The sequence below is a fragment of the Ammodytes marinus genome (genome assembly GCF_949987685.1).
Source record: "Ammodytes marinus genome assembly, chromosome: 16".
Taxonomy (NCBI): domain Eukaryota; kingdom Metazoa; phylum Chordata; class Actinopteri; order Uranoscopiformes; family Ammodytidae; genus Ammodytes; species Ammodytes marinus.
In genome coordinates, this window is record NC_137220.1 from 1,068,438 (window position 1) to 1,090,031 (window position 21,594).

At 39.9% G+C, this 21,594-nt stretch overlaps 1 protein-coding gene across 3 annotated transcripts in view; it reads left to right on the forward strand.

Moving 5' to 3' along the window:
* The window catches only part of LOC307262355 (interferon-induced very large GTPase 1-like), a 53,680-nt gene extending 33,690 nt beyond the window's left edge, over positions 1 to 19,990 (forward strand). For 2 of the 3 annotated variants that reach the window (XM_080043205.1, XM_080043206.1), the window contains exons 17-23: positions 9,125 to 9,231; positions 9,418 to 9,490; positions 11,820 to 11,897; positions 12,411 to 12,445; positions 12,788 to 12,875; positions 13,038 to 13,069; positions 13,183 to 19,990. In XM_080043205.1, coding sequence (XP_079899331.1) covers positions 9,125 to 9,231; positions 9,418 to 9,490; positions 11,820 to 11,897; positions 12,411 to 12,445; positions 12,788 to 12,875; positions 13,038 to 13,069; positions 13,183 to 17,961 — 5,192 coding nt within the window. In that variant the 3' untranslated portion in view covers positions 17,962 to 19,990. The remainder of the gene's footprint in view (positions 1 to 9,124; positions 9,232 to 9,417; positions 9,491 to 11,819; positions 11,898 to 12,410; positions 12,446 to 12,787; positions 12,876 to 13,037; positions 13,070 to 13,182) is intronic. The other variant, XM_080043207.1, reaches the window with a different exon arrangement.
* The last annotated feature ends 1,604 nt before the right edge of the window (positions 19,991 to 21,594 follow it).

The window sequence follows — 21,594 nt, forward strand, 5'->3', positions numbered from 1 at the left end:
TAAAGGGGACATATTATGAAAAACCAAACATTGCCGGTGTTTGGGCACACTGTTTAGGTTATTGGCGTCCCTACCAGCACACACAAGCTTCAAAAAGACAAATATGTCAGTTTCTTCTGGGACACTTATTTCGAAAAAGGGGGGATTTGAAGGTTTCCTCCAAAAAACACAGACCGATGACGAAACCGGTCGGTTTTGATTATCATAAATACTCCCACGGGAAAGCTCACCAGAAACTCGGCAGTTGATTGGCAAATCAAGACGCCCCGTTGGTAACCACACACACCTGGTTGAGCCTCCACTCGCTCATGCAACAACAGAGGAGAAGCAAGCTGCAGTGTGAGCTCAATCTCAAGCTACCATCACACCCCAGCCTCGAAGCACACTAGGGCTGAATGGATTTACTTAATTTTTTGTTAGGCTATCTCCAGCAAAGGTTTTCAATCTGTTAGTGTGATCAAAGCCTTTTTACTGGAGTGTGGAGGAGACTGTGCCAGGAAGACTGAGAGACACCATCCCTCCGAAATGTAAGTAGTCCTATTTTTAAAATAATTCTGTCCGTTTGTTAGTTCAATGTATGTAATGGGCTTTATTTTATCCCTCCTATAATAACCAACACCGACTGAAATGAGAGAATGCGGGGTTTAGTCGTTAGCATTAGCGCCTGCTAGCTTTACCGTTAGCTTTATGCGCCAAACCCCTTTCACAAATCTGTCTATTCAATGTTTACTTATGAATGTATCCATGTACGTAACTCTGACATGTACATAACTTAATTCATTGTTAATAATATGGTCTTTTTATAAATTCGGCATATGATTAAAGCATCTAAAAGCAAGTAATCATGTTAAACCTTTACTGTTTTGAAGTTATTAATGCCACTCGCTCCCGCAGATACAAAGCACAGGGAGGTCTTATATTCAGCCATTGCTAAAGGGAGTGTTGTATTATTATGGAACGGCCGCTGTGGTACGAAATTCCAGTCTCAACAATGTTTCCTACACGCAATTATAACTCTAGCGTCTACAGCCCGTTGTTTTCATGTAGTGTAACTTGTGTAATGTGTTACATTATTCAGCTGTTGCCGTGATGTCGGCTAACGCTGATGCTAATGATAACTAGCTCTCAGTCGCACAATAGACTGTAGGTTGGTGTTGCAGCCCGCTGTTGGGTGAAGCGCTGTCCCACAGGTAAAAGCCATGGATTTATAAAGCCTGTCCAATATGCACTCTAGTCCAGCTTCTTGCAAGGTTAATAAGGACTTTATTATTTATGTAAAAATAATATTTAATGTTTCACTTGAAGCACAAAATGAACGGCTTTATTTTCTGTTATAGCCTATAGGCCTACCCAACACATTTGTTTTTTCGCTTTTTTAAGCACTAAAACAGTGCAATGTTGTGATGTATTTTAAATTAAGCCTTATATCTGATTAAATTGTTAGAATATTATTTGTTCGCAATAATTAGATACTCGTTCGGATGACGAAATGAGTGTTAATTGTAAAAAAACGGAAATCATGAGATTAAAACGGAATTTGGAAAAAAATAAAACGGATTTCATAGGGCCCTAAAGTACACACCGCAATAAGTCTGCGGACAGTGTGTAGTAGAAGCAGCAGTGGGCCTATTACATGATCTCCAGTGTAATGTACACATAGACAGAAATACTGTAAGTTGTCTCTGCTGCTGTTTGTTTCCTGTCCATTATATTTCAAAAAGCACACAGTATCACTCAGCACTTGTTGCTTATTGAGCCAGGGCTATACTGAATTTGTTGTAGCTTTGCCATAACAGATGTATGATGTAGGCCTATACATGTCAGCTGCTACATGATGTAACATTGAATGTGCCATGTTTTACAGGTATCTGAGTGACCTGATGGAGCCGGACGGAGCCACCAAGACCGTCACACTATCCGTTCCTTCAGAGGAGGATGTGTTCACTGGGTGGGACAGGTGGTCTTCTTCAGGGCCCAACAACAACTGGACAGTTACATAAAAGTTATGGCTTTGCTTCTGTTTGATATGTACACTTCATATTTTCATTCCAATGGCTATGAATAAACTGCTTTATTTTTAAGGATGTTTTTGGTCTTTTTAAAATGTAATGATACTGTTTTATCAGAGAAAATCTTCAGCAAGATGAAAATGTGAGTTTCAAGTAATCCTTTGCTACAGGTGACAGTAAGCAACACAATACATTTTTTAACGGTAAAACTTTATTATGAATGAGTGATCACAATACAAATGATACATTATCTACTATATATTGAAATGTTGTCAGATAATTTGCAGCTCTGATAAACCTAAAGCATAATTATTTCAACCATACATTTTACAAAAGATAATGCCTTTCCAGTGAATCTTAACATGATTCAGGATACATTCTTTTCCATTATGGTTACTGTACATTTTTACATGTCAACTCAGTATCGGTTCACAACCAAAGCTTTTTCACTCCACTGGGCTGTAGATCATTCCACAGACCTGTAAAGACAAATGTAAAACAGGGTGTATGTTACCAGTTTAGAGAGTTTATGCATAAATACTTAGCTCAAATTATGTTATTGACTGTGACATAATTAAACAGTATTTACCTGAGGATAATGTCAGGGAAACCAGAAATCTTGATGCCATTTTCACAGTTTTCAGCTCAGACTCCTGCCTGACCAGGTTCAGTTGTAAAGCTTTTGGTTTAGAAGTGGTAAGTGTGCTGACATTTGCTGTAGAAATGAAGCTAAACATGGTAACATCGATCTCCATGCTGCATTGGCCAAAAGTAAACAAAACTGACAGCTGGGCGTGTGCCATGCCCATGTAGGTAGGTATAGAGTAAATGAGCAGGGCGGTGCATGCACGCCCATGTAGATCTGACCAGTCAGAGCAGACTAGGCTTTCTGCGGAGGGGGGTAGATGTCAAAACCAAATTTTTGAGGGAGAGGCCAAAAAAGGCCTGAAAAGGCAATGAAGAAATGGGCATTGGTAGAAAACTAATGGGCTTTTTGTACTATAGACCATTAAAACCTTTTCTAGTAGACCTCGGAAATACACATTTAAACCCGAGTTTTTGCATAATATGTCCCCTTTAAAACTTTATCTAAACGTAATCATTTTGATAAGAAAGAGTCCTTATGACCTGAACAATACAACACCTTAAACATTGTAATAGACACACATATAAAACACCCATATGAAATTAAATCCAGTATTGGATTTACAGTAAGGGAATAAGGGAATAAGTACACCCAATGAGAAACACAGACTGAAAACAGTCAAGGAAGAGTGTGTGCCTTTTGGAATATTAACAGTGCTCATTTGCATTCAACTTGAAACAAAATTCAACTGACAAAATACAAAGATGTCTTCTGTAAAGATGAGACCACAACTATTAATGTTGTCAAATTAACAATTTTTGTGCAGAAAAATTGTCATGTTTGTCTTCTCAGGATGGATACGAGATCTTTAATGTACATGCTGTTCTAATGTGCAGCGCGCTGTTTATTATTAATATAACGGCCCGTCATCAGACACATGTACCGGATGGTTTTATACATCGATCGCTCCATCAATTTATCCAAGTCAGAGCTTTTTGTATGGGCAGAGATCGTTATTTTAAGTGTGTCTTTTTGAAGTTTCTTGTTAAATGTTTCCATATCACCGGACCACCATGTCCCGCTGTGTGTTTTTTTTGGGTTCGTCTCCACCGGCGTGCGTAAAGGCAGCACTAGAACAGCTGACGGGAGGAAGTGTGGAGGTGGCTGCTGCCTCATCGTCAGCCTACACGTGCCTAATACATCCGTGACAATACTGCTAGATCGCATGTCATTCGCAAAAAGAAATGCATTGCATTGCTGTTCAAAAATAGTTTGACATAAAGAGCGATCAGTCTGTGAAACTGTGAACGTGAGCGAGTGTTGAGCACTCGTGCACGCGCGCCTCAAGACGGTCGGGCTCGTTCTCGTCACTCACAGCCCTGTGAGAAATGCTCCTCTCGGTGTACACAGAACAGCATCCGCGAGCAGACATGCTTCATCAGTCATGACATAAAGAGCGATTAGTCTGTCAAAATACAAACGTGACTACAGCAGGGGGCGGCACCGAAATGAGGCACCGAAACTTTCGTTCTTATTCGGTCTGGTTACTACCGTTTTCATCGGAACCGGTGCCATACTGGTACCGGGTTTCGGTGCCCAACCCTACTCATGACATACGTCACGACCAAACGTTATGGGATTGGTTGCCAGATCCAGAGTGGCACTGGGCAGATCCAATTGTTTTAAACTTTAACAGACAGACCCGCCTCCAAGTGAGTGAACGTTTGGCAATAGAACAGTTCCAGACCTTCTGTACAAATGAAATAAAGTACGATGGTCTGGTAGGACCAGGCTAGGCAACTTTTTTTCCAAAAGCTATATTTCTTAAACAGTTTATTTCAGCTCCAAAGTTATTGGGTAACACTTTATAATAACTATCCGTTGTAACTTGTTAATAGATCATTAGTAAACTCTTAATTAATGATTATTAATGATTTGTTAAGTGTTTGTTAGCAGTTTGTTAAGGATTTATAACAATGGTAGATAGTTAATAGCTTAATAATTGAATCAGTTCATCTGGGAGGTAATCCGAGATACCGACGAGGCTGAAATAGGCTATAGACTATACACAGTGCATGGGCAACTGAGGGCAGCCCCATTTTCAAATATTTTTAAATAAACTCAATACACACTATAGGAGCCACATCCATTATGTGTGTGTTGCTCCTGGTGCGGTTTGACTCCAGGGTGACTTGTTGACGCGCTGTGTGTCTCAATGTTTGTAGTTGTGGTTGCTAAAGCAATGACTGAACCAAGCGATCATCTCCGGTGCAGACCGTTTATTTTGCTTACCAAGACACCAATTACGGTACATGTGATTACGGAATACATTTGTTTAGTTCCTCAGTGATAACAACTGTCACAATTGAGCTTCTAGCGGTCAAAAACCGTGAGCCCTTCCGGGGTCAAACAACAAACAAACAATCAAGTGACACACCTTTTATACTTGTGCCCCAGGCAATAGGGCAGTGACACCAGGTGGACAACACATGACATGACAACATATAGATACCCAAAAATGGCTCTTACACACACTGTGCATGCCATGGACTTGAACGTGACGTGATCAGTTAATCTCGGATTACCTCCCAGATGAACTGATTCAATTATTAAGCTATTAACTATCTACCATTGTAATAAATCCTTAACAAACTGCTAACAAACACTTAACAAATCATTAATAATCATTAATTAAGAGTTTACTAATGATCTATTAACGAGTTACAACGGATAGTTATTATAAAGTGTTACCAGTTATGGTTGCCAGGGATGCACCACATCCTGAAATATACATAAATATTTTAGTTGGAGACATTACTGCCAAGGCCTCACTTTAAAGTCACTTTGAGTAAAAAGTGGCACAGCCCTACCTGCCTTACTGTCATTTAAGTTTTTGGGCTTTTTTGTGTACTTTTTAAATTCTGTCATTTTACATTTATTTAAACAGTGTAAAACAGTCAAATATAGCCTCTGATGATCATAAACGACATGTCACAGCAAACAAGATCATCTTTGAAAAGAATGCTTTTTTATATAGGGGAGAACGCAGTGGCGTAACTTTGATGTTCTTATTGGTGGGGACACATTTTGGCGAAATGTCACACAATTTGGCGAAACGCCCTCGCCCCAGACCCAGCATCCAACCGCTCACTAGTTTATTAAACAAACCAGTTTTATCATATATCTACAGGCCTGGTTCTAGACAGTTAGATTAGGGTGGGCCAGTAGAAATTGTAGGTGGGCACACTGGGCAGAGAGACCGAAGATGCGAGCGCGCGCAGGGCGCGCGAGCCGAAATTTTTTGCCCTTGTAAGATCTCTGCGTCTGCTTTTTGGCACATTTAGGCTACTGTGAATTGTGTAGAACACAATATGCAAATAAACTTTGAGTGTTGCTGTGTGGGAGATTTGATTCTTGCATGTTTTTTTTCCCAAATGTTTATGAATAACATCTTGCCATCTACTCTAAATTATAACTGACCATTATGTTTGTTTATCATCTCTCTTGCGTGACATTTCATAATAACAATAGTATCCTAAATATATATCTCCTTTGCTGTGTGCTGGGGAGAAACAGACACGCTGGCAACTTTTCTGTTATCAAATTGGTGATTACGGGATGATTTGGATGCAGCAGCCTATTAGAATGACATGCTGTCGGGCGGACTGCGCCCGGCGGAGCTGCTTGACTCTCGGCGGCCGGGTGCGAGGCAAAAATAAATAAATAAAAGGACTCGGCGCATCACCAGGTTACATAATAGGCTGGCCTGATGTGAAACTTCTCTACCATATAGGCTACTTAATCAGGCTCGCCTAGCCTACATAAAACAGACGCGCACATAGCCGCGTGAACATATTCTCAACAGGGGGTGATGGAAAAAAAAAGCTCAGCCCGCACTTGTCTCGCAACTGGCTACAGTGATAAATACAAACTTCACCAATGTAATAGTGTTACATGCAGCGGTGATGGTTTTAATATAAGACTGGGGGTTTCCCCTACAAATAGGTCGTAAAAAGTCGGGTCGTCTTATATGTGGGGTCTAATATTCGGCGTCCAGTAAGGGAATGCCCGTTACCAGAGCGATCATTCATGGCCAGTGTCGACCTTGTTTATTTTCTTTTTTTCGGGTGGAGACTATAGTAGGCTATAAAGAGTCACGGGAAATCACCAAAGAGCTCATCATCCCCAGCATTGAATTCAAAGCCTCGACTCATTATGTTGTCGACGTGTCAGAGGCATGAATCGACAAAGCGATCAACTCTGTGGCTTTTTTTGCTGCGGCACTTGTAGTGCTGAGGAGAGCTTGCCAACTGTGCCGCCGTTATGTTAAGATTTCATAATTTGCATCAAAGTATTGGGGATATTATGAATTAGAGGCTGTATTTAAACGCTGTCCATGCCGTGGTTATATTAACTGTGTCGGCTGTAGACACTAACGAGGGGGCGGCTGCTTCACTGTACAGTTCCATAGTTGCGCATTCCGTTTTGGCGACATGTCTCTGTGTATCAGGGCACGGGACTCGGGACATGCAATCGGATCGCAGAAGAAGCTTCTCCTCCGTTGGAAGGGAGCGGCACTACTTGTAAGGAGGGAAGTGATGTGGTCTCTTCTGGTTTCCTATTTTACCCAGCGCAGCTTAAACTTGGGCAGTAATTCACGCATTAACCCTTTCTCGTCGTTGACATATCGTTCTCATATTGGTGTGGACAATTTCAGCACATTTGAATATTGGTATGGACACGTCCACACCGTCCATACGCAATTTTACGCCCATGGGAGAACGGGATAATGTGAGACACTTTTTACATTTGCTCTCCTCTTAGCGAGCTACAATGATTTATCAGTCAAATTTACACATTTCCCATTAATTCAGGATGTTTTCTAGAAAAGGGCATTAGCAGAATTTATTCATGACAAAGGGCAGTGAAAATATGATTGTTTTAAAAAAAGTTGTCTTGTGTCTCAGTTTACCCCAGCTTTGTGGTAAACTGAGACAGACCAGGGAAATCAAGGGGGTAAACTGATCCACTTGCTTTTTCCACTCTGAAACTACCATAACAACAAATGTTGTAACAGTTACAATCCTGACAGCTAGCTTGAAAATCAAATATTCCAAAACTAATATCGGACGAGTAACAGAATCATGGGGTTTGGTCAATTAAGAAAAACATTTTCTAAACACTTGAAAGTAACTCTGATCAAATACACCATATAATTCATATTCAATAATTAACATTCAAATGACAGATAGAACCAGTTAGATTAAAACACAGTCTGGGGGTCAGAACACAGGACCCTTACAGCCAGCTAGTGTCTGGGGGTCAGAGCAAAGAACAATCAGAACCAGCTAGAACAGCCTGGGACTCAGAAGACAGGACTAGACCCAGCTGTCGTTTTCCATCTTTTGAGTCTTTGATTAATATTTTTCTGCATTTGTTTTATTGGGATCATTCATTGAATAAAGACATATTACTTAGAGTCTATTGGTGTTAAAGGTCACTCTCCTGTCCCCCACATACGTACGTGCCAAACCATGCCCTTGCTGACACCCATTCAACCATCAACCCCCACCTCCAGCCCACATTGTCTTTTGGCTTATTCCAACTAGTCTCCTTGCTACCTCAAATATATTGGATTCATTAAAAGAGGGCACAGACACTGTCTCACTTTACCCCGCAGCATTTGTCTCACTTTACCCCACTGCCACAATTTGAGAAAAAACTACCTCTCTCAGCAAATCAGGCTAATCTTCACTTATCATCATCACATGGTTTCATATGTTGGTAGTTCATCAACATGTATGATAGAAGTTTTTCTACCTGAATCAATTTGCTTTGGCACAACAATCGATTAAGTTCACAGCAAGAAAATTTACTTTTACATGCAAAAAAATTTTTGTGAAAAAAACATGCTTACAACATCACCATGAGGTCCTCACATGACCAAAAATGTGTTCCATTGCCTAGATACAGGGGGTGTCTCACATTACCCGATGGCTCACATTCCCCCGTTCTCCCCTATTGTTATTATAAATGCCTTTGTTCGGATCAGATTTTTCCCGGGAACGATTTATGGCAGGCAGACAGACATGTGTTTATGAACACTAGTAAATCACAGTTTACTTTGCTTCACCATGGTCATATCACCATTATTAATCTGACACAGTCACATATAAATACATTACCTCATGGCCATGCATCCTGCCGTTTCTCTTTCACTCGCTTTCTAAACAAATGCACGCGCCACCGCTACGCGCTAGCAAACATTTTTAGGACAGCATGCGCTGGTGTGGTAAAAACACTTCTGCTTTGGTCCAAAGGGGGCGCTATAATCAACTACTAAAAGCTCCACCTAGCTACTTTAAGAAGTTGTTTTCATTAATATTATCATACATCTAATATTGTATTAACAATAGGCTGGTACAAAGTAAAAAAGTGCTTTTGCAAAAACATTTTTTTGATGCAAAATATTGTCAATGATCGTTATCAGCAAAATCCCCTGAATGACATGTTTTGTGGACCCCACTAGGTCTTGAAGTACTGCAGCCTCCAGAACTACAGACACACACTGATACACACACAGCCAATAATAGGGACGCCCCTGATGTTCCTGAAGTTCCTGAGTTAAACCATAAGGTATTCATAAATTGTTTTAGAATTATTTGTATTACTTTAAAACACATACAAACAATACACCAACAACAACAAACTAGTGACCTTGAATGTACTTTTTAAATGACTTTTTTTCATTATGTTTTGTTAGGTTTTCTTTGGACGTCCAGACAAATAAAACATAATAATATAATTCTTATTATTCTTAAGGAATCGGACACAGTGAAACACCGACACAAACCAAAAGACTTCGAAGGCCCGCCTGTCTTCAGGGCTGCACAAGGTGAGAAACAGTCTGAACTTCCATGGTCTGCAGTTGGGACTTGATTAGTGATCATTTCATTAAAGGGATAGTTCAGTAGCCTATATTTGAAGTGTGGTTTAATTCAGCTCTTCTGCATAGTTAGTGTATTACCTTATGGACACACACACACACACATACACACACACACACACACAGTTATTCTGCATAGTTAGTGTGTGACCTTATGGAGATAGCCATCAGTCACTATAAGGAGTTTGGGGAAGACGTGGCTGTAGCAGAAGTCACCATTGTACTGTTGCAGAGGGGGACAGAAGGAAAACGTTTTTTCTCCACATATATAAATTCTAACATAAAACTTAAAGACAGCCCAGACAGCCCTTTATTTTTTATTTTCTTGTGTCTCTTGAATAATCTGCAGTAGCTCTGAGTCTAGCAGCTGATTGGTGGAGTGATACAGAAAACGGCAAACTAAAGCTGTGGAAATAATCTAAGTTCAATTTAACGGGTATTTAGGTTTTAACTTAACATTATTTATATATGTGCAGATATTTTTTTTGTTATGGCCTGTCTGCAGCATTACAATGCTGACATCTCCAAAGTCTTTTTAGTGAAAGTGTTGACCGCCATCTCCATAATATTAACTATGCCTTTGTACTAGGGCTGGGCAATAATTCGATTACGATTAGTAATCGCGATTAAACTCCCGTCGATTAATTCAATATGCGTTTGACATAAATCCTCGATATGAAAAAAAAAAAAAAAAATTATATGGATTTACCTAACAGCCAATCACAAAGCATAAATAAACTCAACAGCCAGTCAGATTGCAGTTTTTGCATTTCCTGTCTAATTACGCGCCCATTTCCTGGTGCGACGTGCATGTTTGTGCTTTAGCGGTAAGGAAAGAGGAGAGCCGTGTGTAGTGACCTCGGCAAGAGTGAAGGGAGTCTTGTGTTTAGCGAAAAATGTCGGCGCAGCACTCTGTTATGTAGTGCTTTTCCTCTTCATTAAATTAATCAGTGGGCTACACTCAACACTGTGTCTCGCTGCTACGATGACACCATAGTCAGGTAGCTGCCGCAGCCAGTGCTGTTCGCTCACTGTCTCTGTCGTCTCTGTGCATTTACCGGAGTTGTACGCTCACAGCACGGGGGGAATATATTGGAGCGGCCACACAGAAAGTGTGAAAATGCTTGACAAGTTTTAACTGCCGTCCGACCGCTGCTATCAGCAGCGCGAGCGGTGGTTGTTCCAAAATAGCAGTCTACACTAAAGCCTGCACTGCGTGTGTCCCACTGCTACGATGACACCACGTAGCTGCCGCGGCCAGCGCTGTTCACTCACTGGCTCGCAACACGGGGGGAATAAATATAGGAGCGGCCACACCGAAAGTGTGAAAAGTTTTAACCACCGTCCGACCGCTGCAGCGCTCCTGTCTATCGTATCGTATTTTGCGGTAGTTGAACCTTATGAAAAACTATCAAAAAGAAGCAAAGCTACAGTATAACATACAGGTAGCTGTTCAGTTCAGCCTAATTAGCCTGCTGGTCTGTAAGACCATGTAGCTACAGCTGTTGTTGTATGTGTGAGTAGTAGCTGTGATGTTCTCTGACATTCATGAAGCATCTGAGCCACAGCTCTATACACATTTAAGATTGTTGCCTCCCTGCCTGAGGAGTTAGATGTGATAGTAGTCACTCACATATCTTTAGTTTTAAACACATTATGTTATGTAGCATAATATCTGGTTTTATAATGTTTACATTTTGCACTTTCTACTCACATTTCTCCTTTTTAAAATAGGCTAGCTGACTGATGTAAAACCAGTAATTCTCATATTCATATTTTATATCTTAAAGATCAGTACTTGTGTCAGGGCCTTTGTTGATCCAATTGTTTACTTTTTATGTATGGTTGTGCCTCTACAAGATGTTTACATCTTACAAGATGTTTGCTGTAGCCCTGCCAAACGAGTTTAACGTGAAAGAAGTTAGAGCTTTTATTTTTATTTACAATATTTTCAATAGGTTACAAGGCAAGCTATCTTATATTGTTTAGGTAGGTGCAGTTAAAACATGTTTGTGAAGTTAAATGTGTATATTTAATGTGATTCAATGTTCTATATCACAATATGCTAATAAACAACATTGTATAGTTTAACTAATGAACACTCTGGTTTCTTTAGGCTTCAGCAGTATCACACTATACTGTATATCGTGATTAATATCGATATCGATCAATATCGAAAAAATAATCGTGATAATATTTTTTGCCATATCGCCCAGCCCTACTTAGTACCCCACTTCAAAAACACTGAACTTTCCCTTTAATAATGATCTGAAATTAGCTGTAAATGAAGACTCAGAGAAGACTGAGGACAGCACAGAGGGAGACTCTAAAATTGAATCTGAAAACAAGAAGAAAGGTAAGATTTGAGTTTTCCGAGACAGAAGTCCATCTCAGATAACTTTTTGTTGTAAATTTCTGCTAAATCTGATTAACTTTAAAAGTAAAGTGGAAATTAAAAATGCATACATCTATTTCCTATAGGAATTGATTGAATGCATGCACACATTCTTTTTGCAAATTAATCTTAAGCTTAAAGCTGGGGTATGTGATTTCTGATTGGTCAAAGTTAACCTGAGCTGTACACTTTGACCAATCAGAGCGAGGCTCCGATTCTCTGTTCTTATTGGCTGTTGGGACTGTCCATTCACTTTGGCACGACTTTGTTGGTGTAGAGCGTGTCAGGGAGGGACCAAAGAGAACAAGTTGAGCGGCTGAGGTATTTGGATTCAAATCTCTATCCCAACTGCCATTTTCTCCCCAAATCCTCCACCCCAGCTTTAAATGGTTATCGATTTATTTTATGTTTGATGTTTTTTAATTTATTTTATGTTTGATCCTGCAAAATGCTTGTTGTTACTTTTCCCTACAGTAAAGGAGAAGGAGGAGAGTGCAGCTGAAACAGAGGTAAAGGTAATTTCATAATTTGGTCCTCAGTAGTCACTGTCATACAGAAGCTTTTTTTCACCCTAATGCAAATTGTTTTCTCTGAAGTTTGGTCTAATTGTACCACTTACAATTTAACGTTCAGCTGAGGATAGATGTTTTCATCTTTAGGCTTGAACAGAGTTTGAGTGAATGAAGCTCCTGTTAGGAAACGTGGATGAGTTACAAACGTGCTTGCATTTATTTTGTGCTCATTGCTTTCTCTCGCTTACCATGGGGTTGCCCTGAATTGCTTTATCAATGTGTGTTTTAGATCTTAATGTTGCTTTAATAAATCTTGAATTAAATGATTTGCCTTCTTAGGACGATCCAGTGAATGATCCTGTAGATGTAGAACCAACAACAGGAGAGTCTGAAATCACGTCTGGACCATCTGCCACCAATAAAAAAAGTAAAAACTTGCTGAATTATTTAATTGTACAAAAACACGAAACAGTAAAAAATAGAAGTAACTATTTTATTTCTGATGTTATGAGAAAAGAAATAAAAATATATAGATTTGATCGCACATTGCTCTGACCCTCCTGTGACGCAATTTATTTTTCTGCTGCAGGTGCCTCGCATATGGATATGAGTGAAAACAAGGTAAGACACTAAAATATAATTCAACACAAGATCTTACAGGCTATTTATTTATATCCATTGTATTGCGTAATATTACTTCTACATACAGTTAATTTTTATTTTCCTATTTAAAGGAGTCTCTGAAGATGTCCAAACAGAAAAAGGAAAAAGAAATTGAAACACTCCTTCGCAGACTTAAACTTCAGGACAAACATCAGCAAAAGTTATCACCAGCAGATTTTCATAAAATAGGTCCAACTGTGAAGGACCATGCCACTTCTGAGGAAGACATAGCTCACACTTTCCTTCAGAGGTTGATGATGTTAGACTACAGAGCCAGATATATTCCTGTAAGACAAGTCAGTTCTGATGTGAGCCAGTCAAACCCTGGCCCGGAGATTGAAGACAATAACTTTGACGCTCTTTATAGCTCTAGTGTAGACTCTGATCAATCCAAACCGAATCATGTGCATCCAATGGATGTTCAAATGGCAGTGTTTCATTGCTCAGACAGCTCTCTTAAACAGAATGTGATGTCAAAGCTATCACAATGTCAGTACGCCTTACCTCTGCTTGTCCCTGACCCATTCACACAGGATATTCACTGTCCTCTGTGGGCCTTCAGACAAATAATGAAAACATGGAAGACTCAATCTCAAACCAAAGATGGTCCAAGCAGAGTCACCATGAAGAGTATGCCCATCTGCACAGCTGAGACACCCATGGTGTCATTTTTCCGCATGGGTTCATTACCACTGTCTAAATCTCAGCTGATCAACACTTTGATCAACGACCGTCACAGCACTTTCTTCCACAGAAACTGCCCAGGGAGCACCAAGTCCCGCCATTTAATAGATGGAATGGCAGAGATTGCCTGGTACTGCCCTTCTGGAAAACCCAATGATGCCTTCAGTGACTGCATTGCCTTCTGTAATCTTCATGGTGATGCTCTGTTGATTGAAAAACAGCAAGAAATAATCACGGAAAAATCTTCAGTCAGTGTTGTTCTTGTACCAACTCTGGAGAAAGGTGGGAAAAGTGAAACAGTTATCCAGGCCCTTTACAAGTCTCCAAAGCCTCTCATTATTCTCATTGCTGATAATGAATTTGGTGCCATTCAGATGAAAGAGGGAAAATACAAAATGGGTCTGAAAAACAGAAGCCAGTCAGATGTTTCTGAAGAACTGAAAGGAATCATTGGAAAACTTCTGTCTGGACCACATACATCCTTCCAGCTTGAAACCATGGCTGAGGTATCTGGAATCAGAGTGGATGAAAATGATGCTGTCTTTCAAAAAGGGAAATCTGCTGCAATGGAAACAGTAGGTTTGCTTGGGGGGATGGATGTTTCAAAGATCAAAGATGCATTTCTTCCGTGTCAAGGTCAACTCTGGCATGATTGGTGCGAAATAAACAAAGATCTGCATCGCCTCAAAGGACACATTGAAATGGAGAAATGTAAAAATGAGGAGAAGCAGATGGAAATACGGCTAAAACAATACACTGCTTCTTGTAGTAAACTGATTGAGTTATTCATTGAAAGTCTCTCATCACTTCCATCAACAGAAAGAGAATATTTCCTTAAATGGACACAGATCTTAATAGATGCCCTCTCCACAGATAATCTCTCTTCAATTCTCCAAAGCTATGATGAAAAGTGGTCTGAGGTTTTGGTATTGAAGAAGAAGCATGATAAATCTGAAGAGCTAAAGACCAAGCAAACTGAGCTTGATCAAATATCAACAAAACTACAGTCAGCCACTTTTGGTTTAGAGCACATCTTAAGAGAAATGGGACAGATCTATGAGGCTCATGCATCTCTGCAGAAACCAGCTAATCCGGTAAAGACTTGCTGGTCTAAATACCCTGAGATGGCTGCAGAACTGATGATATCAGGACACCCAATGGAGCTGATGGATGGAGATGCAGGTCATGTGCCTTCAACATGGATCTCTGGTGTTTTAGATGAAGTCATCAAGAAACTGGGTGAAGTGAGAGTTTTTGTTTTGTCAATTTTAGGAGTACAAAGCAGTGGGAAATCAACAATGCTGAATGCCATGTTTGGTTTAAAGTTTGCAGTGAGTGCTGGCAGATGCACCAAGGGTGCCTTCATGCAGCTGGTCAAAGTGTCTGAAGAAATCAGGAAAGACTTTAAGTTTGACTACATTCTGGTGGTGGACACAGAAGGACTGCGTGCTCTTGAGCTGGAAGGTAACACCACTCTTCACCACGACAATGAACTGGCAACATTTGTTGTTGGTCTGGGAAACATGACATTGATCAACATCTTTGGAGAGAATCCAGCTGAGATGCAAGATATTCTGCAGATTGTTGTTCAGGCTTTCATGAGGATGAAGAAAGTTAAACTTTCTCCCAGTTGTTTGTTTGTTCACCAGAATGTTTCAGATATTGCCGCTGCAGAGAAAAACATGGATGGAAAGAGACGCCTGCAAGAAAAACTGGACCAAATGGCCCAACTTGCTGCCAAAGAGGAAGGTTGTGATGCTGAGTGCTTCAGTGACGTCATTGCATTTGATGTGCAAAAGGATGTGAAATACTTTGCCCAACTGTGGGAGGGAAGTCCACCTATGGCTCCTCCAAATCCAGGTTACAGTGAGAGCATCCAAGAGCTGAAGACCATCATCCTCTCTAAAGCTCAGACATCTGATGGTATTAAACTTTCACAGTTCAAAAGCAAAGTTCAGGACCTGTGGAACGCTCTGATAAACGAAAACTTTGTGTTCAGTTTCAAAAACACACTTGAAATTACAGTGTACAGAAAACTTGAGGTCCAGTATGGGAACTGGACCTGGGCCCTAAGAAGCACCATGTTGACCATTGAGAATCAGCTGTATACAAGAATTGAAAATGGAGAACTTAACACAGTTGAGCTAAATGTACTAAATGAAGGAATAAGCAAGACCTTTGGACAAATTGCAAAAGATATGACAACTTACTTTGATGATGACAGAGACAAAGAAATGTTGGTTCAGTGGCGAGGCCGATTTCAAAGCAAAATCAAGGAGTTCCGCGATGAACAAGTGAAAGGAGTCAAAAGAAAACTGGATGAAGTTACTCAGCAGAAGAAGGCTTATAAAAAGCTGGATGATGAAAAGACAGAGTTTGAGAAGAAGCTGTTACAAAAGAGCAAAGATCTTGCTCATGAGTTGAAAGACAGAGCCAAAAATGAAGAGGAACTTAAAAAGGAGTTCGACTCTGTTTGGAGTCGCTGGGTTAATGAATTAACTGCAGATATAAAACCCATTGAGGAGATCAACTTGGAACAAGACCAAACATCCATCCTTCAAGAGCTTAGTTTTGAATGGGCTTTCATAAATGAATCCAAAGAGAGCCGCAGATACATTAACATATCAAAGGTTGGAGATTACAGCCATTATGTATCCTTCACAAAGCACAGTAAAAAAGTCCATCATAATGAGAAGGACACAAAGAGCCAATTCGAAAATGCTCTCGAATATGTTAAAGAAAAAGTTTCAAAAGTTAAAGACCTTGTTTTTGTAAACCATTTACCTACAGAAGAACAGGTACTGATTCAATCCCTCATTGGAGATGTTGAAAAACAGTCTCTTGATGCAATCAAAAGCAAACCTGTTGCCACAAGAGGCTACAGTCAAACTTACTTGCAAGAAGTGGCCATAAATGTTCAAACAAAATTGGCAGAGTTTGAATCACAGTGGAAATATGCTCTGAAGAAGGAGTTTACAGTTGAACTTTTACTGTATGTATTTAAAGGAGCAGAAAGTTGGCTTTCACAGAACCACAATAAATTCAAAATGAACAACGATGCGCTCGCCCAATTAAACAGCAAGAAAAGTCAATATTACAACATTTTCAGAAGCTTCTACAAAGGAAGTTCATCTGCTGTCGTGCTTGGAGAGCTGACCTCAGACAAACTGAAGAGCTCCACTGTTGAGGCTGTCTGTAACAAGACTGCCATTGATATCACTGGACAAATGAGGTGCAATGTCCCAGCATTCAATGGGAACAGATTGAACTTGGAGAAACATATGTTGAAGTCACTCGCAGAGAAAGAGAACTTTGATGGTTTTATCACCTACATCCAACAGCCAAGAAACCAAGCAGAGAGTTTCATAAAGGAGGAAGTTGAGAAATACATCTTCACAGAACAAAGAGATAAAGTACAGAATATGCTCAAGAAAAATGTTGAAGATATCAACAAACTTATGCGTCAAGCTTCATTCACTGCATCAGAGAAAGTCAAAACTCAGGGAGGAGACATTGACACGTGGGTGAAGGAATTTTCCAGTTTGCTCAAAGATGAGCTGAGCTTCACCATTTGTTGTCAAAACTTCAGTGACATCAACAATTTTGACTTTCTTAAAGAAGAGATGGAGAAAGGCCTTAAATCCATCTTACAAGAGATGAACAGCATGTCATTGGATAAGATCAAAGAATGCAGACTGCAGCCTGATCAAATCCTCATCGATCAGCTGTGTAACTGCTGCTGGGAAAAGTGTCCATTCTGTGGTGCTGTTTGTACCAACACTCTGAAAGACCACAGCCCTGATAAACACAACGTCCCCTTCCATAGACCGTCTGGGATTCACGGATGGCACACTAGAGGTACAGAGGATCTGGTCATTGATTTCTGCACATCATTAGTTGCAAGTGAAGGCTGTTTCTACCCCAAACATGATTCAGAGGACACTATTCCTTATAAACAGTATCAAAATGCTGGGGGAAATTATGCTAAATGGGAGATTACTCCTGATGCGTCTAAAATGATATACTGGAAATGGTTTGTGTGTCGATTTCAAACTGAACTGGAAGACCACTATAAATTAAAGTTCCAGAAAGGAGGAGAAATTCCCAGTGAGTGGAGAGAATACACTAAACAAGAGGCTATTGACAGTCTTTATGAAATGGTCTAAATAAAGTGACTGGGAAACAACAAGCTCTACTCACAGTGACGGGAACCGGAAATGTCTTAAACTGTTCAAAACAGAAAGAGTTTTTTATTTTATTAACAAAGTGACACAGTAGCAATATTATAGATTAAGCCTTTCCTAAATGACAGAGTTCAAAACTTTGATCTATTTCATCAAACATTTTCTTTTTAATTATTTTATTTTTAGAGTGTACTGCAAATGAACAAAAGCAAAGGAGAACACAATGATTTTATAACGTATCACAGAATTAAAATGTGCATTTCTGTATGTTACAATATGATGACGATGCAATTTGAAAAACTAACATTTTATGGGAGAATTATTTGAACAAAAGGAAGAAACACTTTCTAAGTTTTTAAATATTATCGACATATTTTCAATCCTGTATAAAGATGAGAGCATGCTATGATTGTTTACCTTTTTACTTTTACATACAAATCTTATCATTATATTTCTATGTAAACTGCCCAGAAGCGGTAGAGTATGTATAGTAAAACTCCCCAGAAGAGGTAGAGTATGTATTGTAAACTCCCCAGAAGAGGTAGAGTGTGTATTGTAAACTCCCCAGAAGAGGTAGAGTATGTATTGTAAACTCCCCAGAAGAGGTAGAGTGTGTATTGTAAACTCCCCAGAAGAGGTAGAGTGTGTATTGTAAACTCCCCAGAAGAGGTAGAGTGTGTATTGTAAACTCCCCAGAAGAGGTAGAGTGTGTATTGTAAACTCCCCAGAAGAGGTAGAGTATGTATTGTAAACTCCCCAGAAGAGGTAGAGTATGTATTGTAAACTCCCCAGAAGAGGGAGAGTATGTATTGTAAACTCCCCAGAAGAGGTAGAGTATGTATTGTAAACTCCCCAGAAGAGGGAGAGTATGTATTGTAAACTCCCCAGAAGAGGGAGAGTATGTATTGTAAACTCCCCAGAAGAGGTAGAGTATGTATTTCTATGTAAACTCCCCAGAAGAGGTAGAGTATGTATTTCTATGTAAACTCCCCAGAAGAGGTAGAGTGTTTGAAAGTATTTCTGTGAACGTATAAAGGATACAATCTATGACGACACAGGGAACAAATTGGTGTCTAATGGAAGCTAATCGTTCATCTTGAGCGAAAGCTATAGCGCGTAATGCCTTTGGTATGAATCAATGTCGGTTACATTCAAGCCATCAGCCAAACGAGTTGACACAAAGTTGATTAAGCCTAGGAAGAGCCCAAGAAATGTTTCAGTTGTTGATTCTACTGCTAAGAAAAAATGTGGACGTACAGCAGGTTTAAAATCGATGTGCCATCACTGAAGGCTTAACTCAAATCTCTATTTTTTAATTGAATCATTGAAACGTTTTCGATTATAAAAATGAATGTAACGTGTATGTGAGACTTGCTGGGTTCTACAAAATGGGAAATAGTTCTGAGTTGACAGTAGGCTATAGCTATAATAAAATAGGGAAAGGAATTATTTTGTTTTCGCTAACATTTTGCCTCTAACTGTTGTCAAACTGAAAATCATTACAAACACACTTTTTTCATTGTCATATTTTGTGTTTTGTGAGGCAAATTAGTGTATTCATGTCATTATCATGGGTATTGGTAATATGGTCGTATGTTGTTGGGAAACTAAATACGGAAACTCATTATAAAAGAGTTTTACCTGGAGTGGTTTTGACCTCCGTGTGTGTGTGTGTGTGTGTGTGTGTGTGTGTGTGTGTGTGTGTGTGTGTGTGTGTGTGTGTGTGTGTGTGTGTGTGTGTGTGTGTGTGTGTGTGTGTGTGTGTGTGTGTGTGTGTGTGTTTCAAAGATGCTAGACGGTGGAGGTGATATACGATTAGGAATAGTTGGGATATAATAAGGGAGCAAGGTTGTCTAAGAATGTAATGCCTTGATTGAAAATATCTACACACTGTTGTCTACCGTTGAAGTGTGTTCATTCTAAGTATTATAAATTCTATATCTGCAGTCCCCTCTGTAATGCTGATGATGGCTCTTGCTTGCAATAAATAAAGATCTACTGAGAATCTGAACATTGTTTCATCTGGTATTTAATAACCAACTCTCATCTGCTCTAGACAAACTGATATTTCACCAACTTAGAAACAAACATACTTTATGCTATGTGTGTTATAGAGCCAACCTTTATACAGAAGACGTCTGTGTAACATACTAAATGCATGCACACATTTGTTATTAATTTCTTATCGTTAATAAGGTTATTATAATAATGGATAGATTCAAAAATTTCATTTTAAAACATTGAAGCGGTGGGATACTTTAAAACCAATGAAAAAGTAGAGTCATGAAATAAGTGCTGAATTGTTTCATACATTTTACAAAATTGAAATTGCTAGCTTCTCCTTTAAACTGCCAGCCATTTTCCATTGGATGACAACTTTGACTGACGTGTGTCATACGTCAATCAAATGTTTGCCGTTATTTGACAGAGCAGCGCAAGCCCCGCCCCCCTGTGATGTCATTAACGAGGTTTGAGTGTTTGGCGGTTGTGACAGTCGTAAACGGTTGGGATATCGAAGAGTAAACTCATTCAGCTATGGCCGCGGCTTTAGCACCGCCCGTCTGCCGGTCCGGTTGTGGATTTAGTTCGTGTGTGTTTCTCAAAGCGGCCGTTTGGAGAGAAGAACATTTCAAGAGGAAAACTCAAACCGAAGCTCGATGGTCTGACCGTGACCAACGGAGGTTATTTTGTGCACTTCACCCAGATTAGCTTCCACCGTTATGATAGCAAACAAGCTAGCACCGAGAAGATCAAGCAGGCCCCCAGGCTTTCAGTTTGTTTTCGCGGGAGAAGGAGGGGTGGGCAGCCGTGGGCAGCTGAACAGAGTCGTTGTGAAACAAAGGTTTCGGTTTCGGCCCGGCCTCACGGCAGGAAAATAAAACTAATTCTTACTCATTCTGATAAGGCAATTGCGTTCACAGCTACAACATTGGTCTTATAGGAAAACTTTAAAAAGCTAACTTAAGCATTTGAACATTTGTTTGGTTGATTTCAATAGTTAACTTAAGCACCATGGACCTATAAAGATGTAACACACGCTATCAACACAGCGCTAGCCCACTAGTTTGATTTAGATGGCTGGAGGAATCTTCATTTAGAACTTGTTAACCACTGTATTACTTTACAAAAACGGGGTGTTTAAAGATCACATACAGCGATCACATATAGCAAATCATCGGGGGGTTAGTGACTTATACGCCTATGGTCGGTAAACAATGCAACTGTGCTCGCTAAGACCTTTAGCTTACAATGCTACAGAACGAGAATGATTCTACATCCGCTACCAGTCCGCTACGCTTGCCGCCCTCTTTCTTGATAGGTCCATAGTGCAGCTACGTCCATGCTACGTCATGCTTCCGGGCTGCATGAATTTCCGCATTAATGCTTCCTTGTGGCTTCCCTGCTCCAATGAGCAGCTTTCAGAGGAATGAATGGGCGCCGTGTTTCAATCCGGTGTCCATTTATATTTGCTGGAGTCTGAGCAGTTACTGTGAAGCTTTGTTCAGTGTTTGTTTATGCTGCTTAAAAACCATATTAACTTATTAAGCGTATGGCTAATAAGTGATCCTGCTGCTCTCAGCTACGCCTAGGCTGTTTTAAAATAGTAAAATTACA